The 12698-nt window shown below is 38.9% G+C and overlaps 1 protein-coding gene across 2 annotated transcripts in view; it reads left to right on the top strand.

Annotated features, from left to right (window-relative positions):
* Positions 1-12180, top strand: part of zgc:162952 (PKc_LIMK_like_unk domain-containing protein) — a 30400-nt gene extending 18220 nt beyond the window's left edge. For both annotated transcript variants that reach the window (XM_005464280.4, XM_003458996.5), the window contains 8 exons: positions 34-227; positions 1125-1246; positions 3164-3212; positions 4442-4591; positions 8522-8695; positions 8972-9055; positions 9601-9687; positions 10950-12180. In XM_005464280.4, coding sequence (XP_005464337.1) covers positions 34-227; positions 1125-1246; positions 3164-3212; positions 4442-4591; positions 8522-8695; positions 8972-9055; positions 9601-9687; positions 10950-11054 — 965 coding nt within the window. In that variant the 3' untranslated portion in view covers positions 11055-12180. The remainder of the gene's footprint in view (positions 1-33; positions 228-1124; positions 1247-3163; positions 3213-4441; positions 4592-8521; positions 8696-8971; positions 9056-9600; positions 9688-10949) is intronic.
* The last annotated feature ends 518 nt before the right edge of the window (positions 12181-12698 follow it).

Genomic DNA, 12698 nt, shown 5'->3' with positions numbered 1-12698 from the left:
TTCACCCTAACCTTTCAGTCTCTGTTTTCCCAGCGGACATCTCCACGATGTGTGATGTGGATGTGTCATCAGAGCCCACCAGTCCCACCCTTTACGGTGAGTCTTCAGACAAATACTACCATGTGGAGCGATGGCAGAAGCTTCGCACGGCTGTCCGTAAACTGGAATTCTGGGAAAATTTCAGCGCTGAGCTCATCGGGAGTGGCTTCTTCTCCAAAGTCTATAAGGTATTTCTTCAGCCCCCTCCACCCTTTCTGTTTTGCCTTGTCAGCCTGCGAATGCCATCAGAGCCTGCTTTGTCCAAGCCACTAATTGGGACATTCTTGCCATTCTGTAATTGGCCCACCAGCTTTGGGGACCTTCGGTTTTCAGTACTCAACCCCAGCTGACACCTTACATAATTCTTCTGCTGGAACAGAGCTATTGGAAGAGCAATTAAAAAAAAACAAAACATTTAGACTTTGTCCCTGATGAAATGAGTTAGAAAGAGGCCATGGGATGGGTGAGTGAGTCAAAGTCAGCACTTTGCCCAGAAAGAGTGCTCTCTGATTTTGGACTTTTGTTTCAGTTGCCAATGATGGAATAAGACTATTACCTCTTAGAAAAAAAAGGGAAAGTATAAAACATGCGTAAGCTTTGCTAATATAAAAAATAACAAATAAATAAATAAATAATAATAAGTACTGTCACAGTACAGTAGTTATAAAGTGGTAAACTATCCATAGATGCCTTTTTTTGTACCAAACAGTGAGCAAGTGTTTTAATATTAGAAAACTGGGTATTTTAACATGAGAGTCTATGGGGATTAACTCTCTTTTGGAGCCACCCTCAAGTGGCCGTTAGAGGAACTGCAGTTTTTGCACTGCCATATTTGCTTGATTCTTTTCAGCTGCTGGGAGTACTTAGTTTACTCACTTTGATTTAGTTGTGCTACTGTCATTATCTACTGATGTGTTTGGTTTTATGTATTATCCTTTGTGCTGATGTGGACATGTTGGCAGCTGTGGATAAGTTATGCAGGGACAGCGGCTGTCACACTATCCCCACTGTATCACTTCTGGCCTCAGCATCTATAACCACCACTTCTTCCACTCCTGCTAACGGCCACCAACACTATCCTTTAGGTGATGCACAGGACCAATCGAAAAGTGATGGTAGTGAAGATCTACAAAAATGATGTGGACCAAGACAGCATTGTACGAGAGATCAGCCTGCTGCAGAAGCTCTCCCACCCCAACATTGTCAGGTAACAGCCCCCCCGTATCACCTGCATGCTGTACTCCTGTTGTGGTTTATCTAGTAGGCTCTGCTCTGCTAAAAGCAAAGAAAACGCTTGAGGATTTCCCTCCCAACACATGCAATCTCTCCTCTCTGTCTCACCAGGCTCTACACCCTCCCACTCATCACTCTTTTCTCCATCACAGCTTCACAGTCTGTAAATTGGGTAGCAGGATTGTTGGCAGTTGTACTTATTAAACAGTGTAATGGCAATACCTTAACACATATTATATTTAGTAGTACTAAACAGTTTTTAAAGGGTTCACAGTGTTATGGTAATTTTGTTGACAATTACTGAAAAAATGGACTCCAGGGCATCGTGTACAATAAACAAAGGCATCCATATATGCACAACATCCAAATATCTGTTTTCTCATCAGGAACATTTGTCAAAATGCCCACCCACTCATCACTGTTATATAATAACCTTCATATGGTACCAGTTCAGTATTAATGTAATGCTTTTTTGTGGAAACCCCCTTGGGATTTCAAAACAAACAAACACGAGTATCCATTTTGCAAAAGTGAGGTAGGTTTGATGGGCTCTCTTTGGCTGCAGATTGCCAAGTTAGCAGTTGTACATCAGATGAGCTGAAAGATGTCCTGGATGTGTTCACAGCTTTAACAGTGATTTTATTTCTGAGTGGCCAAAAACAACCAGGCAATTCTAGCTGGCAAAGTTTGAGAAGAAGTCTGCTTGTGGGTGCATGGCAGTTGAATGTTTTTCTGCTTAAGATACACAGAGCAGGCATTGTGAGCATAGTAGCAGAACTAAATATAATTGGTATATGTGATCTGAACTAACAAGAGGAAGAGAGAAAAATCACTTGCAGTCATTTAACTAGCTTTGTTTCTGAATATAAACTACTTCACTTGGAAGTTGGTAGTTTGGTAGCATGGCATGTAGCCTTATGTATGTAAATGAGATCCTGGTGCTTTTATCTGCAGCAGTGACATAAGGTGCAAAGCCAGGCAGACGTAATGTTTACCTAAGCAATCGCACTTTAGCCATTTAGCAAGGTCAAAGTGGTAAGGTTATCAAAGAGTAGCTCATTATCGTACAGCCAGCTGTGATGAAAGCAGTACCTGGCACGCACCGATCTGCGTAAGTTAAAGTCAAAAAGATATACGAGTGATATTTCTTGGAGTTGTCAAAGACGTCGGCTGTTTGTGTGAATCAATTAATAAACAGGGCTTTATTTTAATTGTTCCTGAATTTATTATGTAAGTTCAGTTAAGTTCATTTAAGGTCACTTTACAGATGGGCAGGACTGATCATGTACAAGCTGCCTAGTTCCTCCTAATGTTATAATTTTATTATTAGCCATAGCTGGTACGTTAATAGACTCCTTACATGGTGTAATGGCTCATAGTTAAACAGTTAACATTTGTGCCTTCAGATTAACATTTATGACTATTTAATACTTCAATGTTGTTGATACAGGAGCTTTACTGACCTTGTGAAATTAATTAAAGTGTACACTGTTGTAAACAACATGTGCTTGCTACTGACAAGGGGAGAGGCTGTATGCCTGTCTGTCTGTAGCTCTGCTGTTTGAAGTTGTGTGAACATGGCACTGTTGGTTTCAGCATTGTTGCAAATGAGATTATCTACTCTACTTTACTATATACACTATCAAATCCATAAAGGAAAGAATATGGCATTCTTTATTTTCCTATTGATACCATGTTTTTTTGTGTTTTCATCGAATTTGTTAACAGTATTGGCTACAGACAAGATTGCAACAATTTACCACCAAAAATCTTCTTGTAATGTAGACATTGTTCCCTCTGGTTTGAGTGGCATTTCCATAAATTACTTAATTTTACACTTTATTTCAATAACAAGACAAACAATTGATTAACACAGCTCTGCTTATTCCAGGTATTTGGGAATCTGTGTGAAAGAAGACAAACTCTATCCAATCTTAGAGGTGAGTTCCACTCTTTTTTTCGCCTATTGTGAGTCATTGTTAAGGTGTATACCTGCAGGCTGGCTCTGTTAACACAACAAATAACACTGATATGAACTGAGAGTGATAATGAAATGTTGAGTTTATTCAGGCACCGGGTAACCAAACTGGGTTTGCTGCTATCACTCTAACATGTTACATCTCCTTAGTTTCTTGTTTCAACAAGAACATTTTATTGATTAAAAAAATCTTTTCATTTTATAATGAATACCCATTTATTTTTAGGGGATTTTTTTTTACTACATTTTATTGTTCTACACAGATAACAGGGTGGTGAAAAGCAACAAAAGCCATAAATGTACTGCCACAGTATACTAACACTTATTTAAAATGCTTGAAGATAGATACATTGTTGCCCAGTATCTATGTGGGCAACAATGTATGATAGCATGTTTTTAAGTCTTGACTGTTTAGAAAAGTTGGACCTAGCCACTGTAGCCACAGAGTTTGGACCTTTTCCATCTTTTTTATTTTTTAAATAATATATAATATATATAATATTTAAATAATTGGATTTTTTGGTATTTGGTAAGGGCTGTAAAACTATCACTTGCTAGCTAGCTTAGTTAGCAAATTCATCTTCAGTTCCCTGTGATATTAAAGGTGATATAAATTTTGACTAGCAAACAACAAAAATAGGCTTAAAACTAATTTAGCTTACAAAATAAAAGTAGTGGCTTAAGTGTTCGCGTCTTTGAGGATAACTGAACAACAACAACAACACCTTGAAGCGGCCATGCCGTAAATAAATATAATTTTAGCTCTTAATATAGTTAATAATGTTATACTCATTTAATTTTATATTTAATTACATTCATATAAATTTATAAGGACCAGCTAATTTTTGTACCAAACTTTATTTCTGCCATCAATCTAAACATTTTAACAAGTTTTTAGCATATCCACATTTTTTTTTACAACTTAATAACTCCCTAAAACAAACTTAAAATTATTATTTTAATTTTTATTAAAATAAGAAAGATCAAATTGAAAAAAGTCAATTAAAAAGGTGTTTTCTTATAACAAGAAAAGTTTCCTTTTAGATTGGAATAAACTAATTTGTCTAATTTATTTTACAGTAATGTGAAAATGATTTTATTATTTGAAGACAGTTTCTTGTTACAAGAAAAACCTTTTAATAGAAAAGTTTGTAAAAAAATAAGTCTTCATGTATTTCCTGGATGTTTCAGTATGTAAACGGTGGCTGTCTGGAAGAGCTTCTGGCCAGGAAAGACGTTCCCTTGTGCTGGAGAGAGAAGGTGGACTTGGCCTGTGATATAAGCAGAGGAATGATCTACCTGCATTACAAAAACATTTATCACAGAGACCTCAATTCTAAGGTGAGACACACATTTAAATTGATTTGCATTGATTTGCTTCTTTGTGTAGTTGTTCATATTTTAACTGCACTCTTTTTGTTATTAATAAACTGCTCAGATTAAATTATTTTCAGCCCGAAATAGAAACCTGTGATCTCCTAGTTTCAGTTAAATGAGCAGACCCTGACATCATCCTTTCTAGGCCGCTCTTGTAACAATCACGAGGCCTTGCAGAGGAGCCGGTGTGTAGGTATGCTTGTGTGCGTAAGTGCTGTCCCTCCTTCAGTTGCCAGGCTTCCCTGAAGAAGCAGTCAGTAATGCAGAGTCACAACGTGATGACAGTCGCTATTATCATGTAAAGAGGTTGTTGCTATGTAAGTGCTGTTGCTGCACGTATAACTGCTGCTGGGACTCCCCCACCCTTACCCTACGCATGTTACCCTGAGGCTACTCTTTTGGCTCTGTCCTCGTGCAGTTTTTTTTTTTTTTCAGGGTTTGTTGGATTTACGTCACAGAAACCTGATGGATGCATCCATAATGTTGGATCAACGTGGGAGAATTACAGGCTAGGCAACCACTGCTAACAGACCAATAGAATAGCAGAAATCTTGAACCAGATTTTCAATGTCAAAAGTGATGATGAAAATGGCTAGCCTGTTTTTTTTAATAAGAATTTCAGATGAACGATATCAGAGCAGATTATCTGTCATAGATGATTAAACAGTATAAACAACATATTATACTCAAATAAGTCATTTAAAAAGTATTGCTGTATAAAATATCACAGGGTCATAAATGAGTCCACTTAGGGTCAAGCTTAGGGTCACTCGAGGATTTCTGTGCAGTGTCTAATATGATGTTTGTGAGTCTGCTTTTATGTATTTTATACTGAGTGGGATGAGTTTTATGTCGCATTTAGTTTGTAATGGCTTGAAGATTTAAGTTAGAAGACATTAAGAGGACTTAAGCAGTTACCCTTAAGTGAATCCTTAGTCTTGAAATGATCTGAGATATTTAGAACCTGTGTTGAATGTAAATAAACACAGGATGCAATGAGAAAACGTACCATTTAAAAAAAAAAAAATTCATTTTGAATTCACTGGCAGCAGGACATCTCAAAAAAGTTGGAGCAGGTTCAGCTACAGGCTGGAAAAGTAAGTGATGCTAAAAAAAAAGAATAAAAGCTCCAAGAAGATTTTGAAACTCAACTGGCAACAGGACAGTAACACGACTGGATAAAAAAAAAGAGCATGAGCAAAGACGGGCACAAGTTGACCAATCAAAAAAAACTGTCTACAAATTGTGGAACAATTTGAAAATGTTCCTCATTGTAAAATTGCAAAGACTCTGAATATTTTGTCATGTACAGTCTAGAATATCACCAAAAGATCTGGAGAAATCTCTATGAGTGTGGACAAAGCCAAAAGTCAATAGTGAAAGCCTGTGATCACTGCATGGGCTTAGGAAGACTTCTAGAAGTCGTCGTCAGTGATCACAGTTCAACGTGCCTTCCACAAACATGGTCATGCAAAGAAGAAGCTATACTGTATGTGAATATGATTCAGGAAGGTTGCTGTCTTCTCTGGGCCAAGGCCTTTTTAAAATTGAGTGAAAAAACTGCAACAGAACAAAGTGAAATTTAAAATTATTTTTGGAAAACATGGATGCTGCGTCCACTGGACTAAAAAGGAGAGGGTCCATCTGACTTATCCGTTACCAGTGCTCAATTCCCAGTTTGAATCTCTAATGTTATGGGGTTGCATTAACACTGCATATCAGGAAAAGATAAGATGTACAACAACATATATGCTGCCATCCAGACAGTGTATTTTCAGATAAGGCCTGCATATTTCAGCAAGACAATGCTAAACCACATACTGCAGTTTACATGGATTCACAGTAGAAGAGTCTGGGTGCTGAGCTGACCCGACTGCAGTCCAAACCTTTCACCATCACAAAACATCATGAAACAAAAAATATTGCAAAGAAAATGCAGGACTGTTGAGCATCCTCTATCAGACAAGAATGGGACATCATTCCTTTCCCATGAGTCCATCAGCTGGTCTTTACAAATTCAAGACATTTACAGACTGGTGTTAAAAGAAAAACTGTTACACAGAGGTAAACACAGCCATGTGCCAACTTCCTTTTAGATGTGTTTCTGTCTGTCTAAGCGCTTTGGGGTCCTTAGGGGCTAGTAAAAGCGCTATATAAATACAGGCCATTTGAAATTGAAAATAAGCAGATATTTTTCCTAAAATGTTAAATATTTTTTGTTTTTCATCTTCAGTTATGAGTAAAATATGGGTTTATGAGATTTCCAAATCATTGCATTCTCTTTTTACATTTTATGCAGCGTCCAGACATTTTCAGAATTGGTTTTGTATTTTGTAGGCTTTCTGCTTTTTGCCCCATTAATGAAATGAACAGATAGGATTGACAGTCATTTTGTTCTGTTTCAGGCCAGTGGTGATACAATTGTTGGGTGCCAATACCAACATTTAGTTCAAGTGTGAATTTAAAGTAAGAAAGCCCCCCCTGGCCACGTCAGATGATGATCTGATTACTGCAGAGCATCATCTTTATAAACGTAACCACTGTTAAACTATTCAATAGCTAATAATTACTTATAATTAACAAGTAATTTCATTACTAACATATTAATAAATACATCTAATTATTTAAATCAGAGATTAATTAGAAAACTGTATGTGTGAGCTCTGAGCTGCCAGCATTAAAATAAGAAGTATCAAAGTGTTAAGTAAGGTTATACTTCACATGAGAACTCCGTGCTGGCCACTAGAAAGACTGCAGGTTCATGGCAGTTTTGTGTACACTTTACAGACCAGGAAGTTCAGTTTATCTCTGTCTCCTAGACTCATTTTTTTCTTTTGATTTGTTGACAACTTCTAAATTTAAAAAAATCCACAAATATTTATGATATAAAACATATCTCGTTCAGCTTGGTCTCGATTTAGGACGCCTGTTTTGTGGTGAAAGAAGGATTACATGAAATTAAGTTGCCAATTTGACAAATCCAATTAGGTTGGTAGACGTGTGCAGTTTGTGATGTCAGTGCTTCAGGATGTCCAAAAGGCCAGTTGCCTCCCAGATCCCCTGAATTAATGCAGTCTTTGTTAAAGTGTCTGTGAAAGTTAAACTTGAATGAAAGTTTGAGCTCTTTGAGCAGTTGGTCAGGTTCTTGCATTACTGGGGATTTTCCACTTTAGTTCCCCAAACTGTTGCCTTGCTTGGCAGAGAGGTAAGGGGTTGTGGCTAAATTTAGAGCTGGATTCTGGGACTGAAGTAGTTTTCCTCCACGTAATGTCACGTAATAACAGGCTGCTGGATGGAAAAGGCTTCATGTGCAGTGGGAGCCAAATGGCAACTATGTCACTTCCACACACGCCCAGCGAAGCTTAAAAACAGAAGAAAATGGGTTTACATACATGCAGAGCCATGCATCAACGTTATACCTTTACATTGCAGACCTGATGTTATTATGCAACAACAGCTCTGAGCTGCTCTCCCACTTCCTGCCTCTGATCACACTTTCTGCTCTCGGCCTCTAAACTCAAGTCTACCAGGGTTTGTCTTTTTCCACAGTTTGCTGGTCTTATTAACATCTAAATATGAAGGAACCAGTCAGTGTGATGGAGGCTGACCTTTGGCACACTGAATCTCTGGTCGGTCAGTTATTTAGTCGGCTGAAAAGGTGCTGCCAGCAGATCCTATTGAATCTATTGACAAGTGAAGAGACTGTTTGTGACTGTGTGGCAATGATTCCAGGAAACACATGCACTACACACAATAGAAGCCCATACAAAGACTAAAGACGGTGGAAAAAACAAGCGGTTGATGGTCCTGGTTGTTCAGCCTTACACTGCCCTCTGCTGGGACAAACATCCCATTGCAGTCCTGCTCCTCAGTGTCCTCCTCGTGTCTCTGTAGAACTGCCTGATCCGGGTGACGTCTCGGGGACGAGAGGCTCTGGTGACAGACTTCGGCCTGGCCAGGGAGGTGGTGGAGCTGCCAGTGAAAGACACTGGCAGGAAGCTCTCTCTGGTGGGCTCGGCTTTCTGGATGGCCCCCGAAATGCTCAGAGGAGAGCTATATGACCGCAAGGTAATAGTCCTGTTTCTCGTATTAGTATGTGTTACACACAAGAAGTATTTTTGCTATTTTTTAGCATTTACATTTTTTTCTTATATGTCAGACAGTGTATTTATTAACAAGATACAATAAAGTAAAGCAGCACATTGTGGGAAGCTGCGTCTTTAATGTAAAATGGCAAAAGTCAGATTTATTTAGTTTATTCTTTGAAGTATTCTCTGATATGTTTTTCATGTTCTAAGAGGAAGACAAAAAACCCCAACATGTTTGTTGTCTGACTTATTCCAGGTGGATGTTTTCTCCTTTGGCATTGTGCTCTGTGAAATCCTGGCCAGGATCCCTGCTGACCCTGAAATACTCCCGAGGACACAGGTAGAGCTCACTGTACCACAGCAGAGACCATGTGCTGCTGAAGTGTAACGTGAATATTCAAAAGTGGGAGTTAGTTATTGCCCACTTTTACTAGTTAAACTAGTTAAAAAGATGTCTAAACAACCCTGAGAATGGAATGTCTCCAATTTAAAATGTTGATGGAGTGGATGTGTGGCTATCTCCTCACTGCTACCCATGGAGCTTATGTATTTAAAAAGAGTGCGTTAAATTAAACCAATGATTGTGTCATCATATCCAAGTTTGAGTCGATGCGTTTAAGTTAGCTCAAACATGGTCCATGATGTGTTGACTCGTGGGCTTACCGACTTTATAGATATGTAACTGGAAGTGTGGCTGTGACAGTGATGTCTTTTAAAGCTGATGATTGGCTGAGTAGTGTAGTGCTTGGGGTTTGTGATTAACTCAAGCCGAGCTGTGAAAGATACAAACTGATGCAATTTTAGCAGAACTTAGGTGACAGAACATTTTTGTATACACAGTGAAATATTTCTTGTTATGACACATGGACTGTTGATGTGTTTCAGGACTATGGGCTGGATGTGAAAGCTTTCAGGGAACTGGTGACAGACTGCCCACAGCGCCTCCTGGAGTTGGCAGCCAGCTGTTGTATGGTATGTGGATCAGAGGAGATGAAAAACCTGAAAATGCTTGAAATAAAAGTGATGATATACATTTATACTTTGAGATATTTAGTATGTTTTTCAAGTCAAAAAAGGACATCTGGCTTAGGGAGACTTTGCTTTATTTTGACTCAAAATAAATTCAGATTGAGGAGTTGATGATAAATTGTGGATTTTCTCTTCCTGTTTTTTCCCCCTGTGCTATATTTCCATTTATTCCACAAGTTTGAAACATTTTGTGGCAATTCAGTTTTCTGCCGTTTCTTGTCAGGACTGAGCTTATGAAAGCAGTGTTTCCAGCAGGTAGAATGTACTTTGGCAGGCTGCGTGATCCTCCACACTTTGGAAGTTCAGCTGCTGCCCGCAAGCTAGTCCCAGCTATTCTGTCTCATGCTTTTGTCTCAGGAGCCAGGTTGCTGTGCTCTCTATCACTTCAGTGGCAAGCTTGATTTTGTTAGCAGGCTTCAACAACTCTCACTGGCTTGGGAATGAGATTCTTCCTGTTGATCAATTTGTTGTCAGTGTGGACAGCCAGGTGCTTGTACTCCTCCACCTCATCCACTTCCTGTCCCAGCACAGACACCACTCATTCAGCCATCCTCTTCATTTTGAAACAGGCGATTCCTCCCTGACCACTTCAAAAAGTCATCCTTTTTGTACTCCTCCTTCCCATCACGTATACATTCACCCACTGCAGACTCTTTACATTATTTTAGTTGGTCACATGACCTGCAGTTATGGAGACAGCACAGTCTTCTGGAGCTCCTGTAAATCACAGAGAGTACAGAGAGGTGCCCTGTGGGTCACAGAGTAGCAGCAGGCAGTACCAGGACAAGGCAGCAGGGCTGGTGAAACTCTCCAGCTGTCTCCTAACCGGGTGGGAAGACAAAATCATTGAAGGTAGTGAGGACGCGTGGAGGCTGTGGTGTGTGGTGCTGGGGGCAGCAGAGGGCTGTAACTCGACATGCTGAAGAAACTGTTCAGCTCATTTGCTCTCTCCAGGCTGTACCCTGGCTGTCTGTCACCAGTGATTTCTTCAGTCCACTTATTTTGCTCTGCTCGAGTTTGCCCTCCAGTCTCTTCTTGTAGGAAACCTTGTGATCGCTATAACAATCACATCAGCAAAAAGCTTCAGACATGACAATACTTAATAGTAAGCTGTGATTAGTAGGTCCTCTGTACTTTCCACCAAGGTTTTCTTATAAGTATTGAAACTCACCTCTTTTTCTTAATTTCCTCTCTCCCAATCTAAGGTGGAGTCCTTCCGACGGCCAGCATTCACAGAGCTGTTGGATGATTTAGGAGAGGTTGCTGAGACCCTGGAACTTCCTCCCAAATCTGACGTGGATACGAGCTGAGCAGCGGATCAGGGAAGCCCGCCTACCCAGCATTAGGACCGCAGACTGTGGGGTTACTATTGCTCACTGTCTGGACAGGAAGCAGGACAGATGTGAATTTTTTTTTTTAAAAATTAAAAAAATGGAAGTTTCTGTGGCATCAACTCTTCTCCTCTGAGGTGCTGCAGATATTCAGATCTAGATGTTTTTTCAGGAGTGGTGGATGCTCCCGACTTGCCATGGACACTTTGATTTGACCCAGCAGTGTTCACATGATTATTAGTTCAACTTGTACTGTGTTTTTTTCTTGACTAAAAGGGCCCTCTCCTCTCACTCGACTCCTTCTGGTGTTTGTGATTTGTTTGTAACCGACGGCGCAGACCAAATCAGGTCTGTTGATATATTTTCCTCTTCTGTCCGCTCTGCCTGTGTCATTTCAAGCAGGAAATGAGAAAGCTCTGCTCTCTATTAGGCTTTCAATAGTGACAACTTCATACACAACGGGGAACAAAAATAGCCATGGAAACATTGATTTTAAGTTTGATTTTGAGAGTTGGTTTCATGTTAACAATTTATAGGCACGGTTACGAGTCAGTATGAGTCTAAGATATTTATTTTCACGAAATAGTTCTTTTTATCGTATACCGAAAACTTCAAACATATCCCCTTTTTTCTAGCAACAAGACTGTTTTTTAAGCTTGTGGATTGTCAGGTGATTTTACAAAAAAAAACAAACTTCAGATTTTGTTGTTATTTTGTGCAGTTACTCTGAGCTGAATGTGTGTATGTAAATAGTCAAGCTTTGCTCATTTTATTTTTAAATCTGGCACCTTTTATGGGGTTTGACAGGGTCCATAATCTTTTCTGTTTAATCTGTTCTGGTTTTGTGTGTGGTCTCAAAAACTTTTAGGCAGCTACATTACCAACTCCTTTGGTTTCTTATCCTTTTTAAAAAAAATATTTTCTGCCTTTTTTGATGAAAAATAAAACAAAACTTTTATTTCTTGTTTAGCAGTTTAGCTTTCTAGATTTGAAAGTATAAATATTCATCTGCTTTCAGAAGTTTCTGATTCATCCTTCCAGTATGGGAAACAAATGGAACCATTTTCATTTGAACTACTTAAATAAACATGGAAAGTAAACTTTACTTGTGTCTTGTGTTCCCTCTCATTCACTGTGCCTCTCTGTGTATCTACATGAACACGCAGAGCAATGCCTTTATTAAAGGGAGATTCTGTCATAATCTATAATGATATAATAATGATATTGAGGCTGATCTAGCAGAGCTTTTTCACTTTCCTTTAATGAGAAGTGTACAGAGGTTGGCTGCAGTTCTGATGGGGATGCAGCAGAGGGTGCACATGAGCTAGAACTCAATGAATGGACCTAAATCAGCTCAGTTTAGAAGAAAAAAAAATTGATTTTAGTTGTCTTAAGTACAGAATTTATAATCTATCCAAACTGAAATGAAGTCACACTTATGTCCTCTAGTTTATCTCGCAATGAAGCTGCTAATGCATTCTAATTGATCAGTTAAAGTAGACATGAAACACTACATGTATAAAGGCTAATTTATACCATACTACTCTAAAAACTGTCATAGGTTTAACTTTGTCTGTGAAGCTGGATTTAAGAAATAAGTGTTTCAAATTTTGGGGACATGTT

The sequence above is a fragment of the Oreochromis niloticus genome, linkage group LG12 (assembly GCF_001858045.2).
Source record: "Oreochromis niloticus isolate F11D_XX linkage group LG12, O_niloticus_UMD_NMBU, whole genome shotgun sequence".
NCBI lineage: Eukaryota > Metazoa > Chordata > Actinopteri > Cichliformes > Cichlidae > Oreochromis > Oreochromis niloticus.
This window is presented reverse-complemented; position numbering and strand designations above follow the sequence as displayed.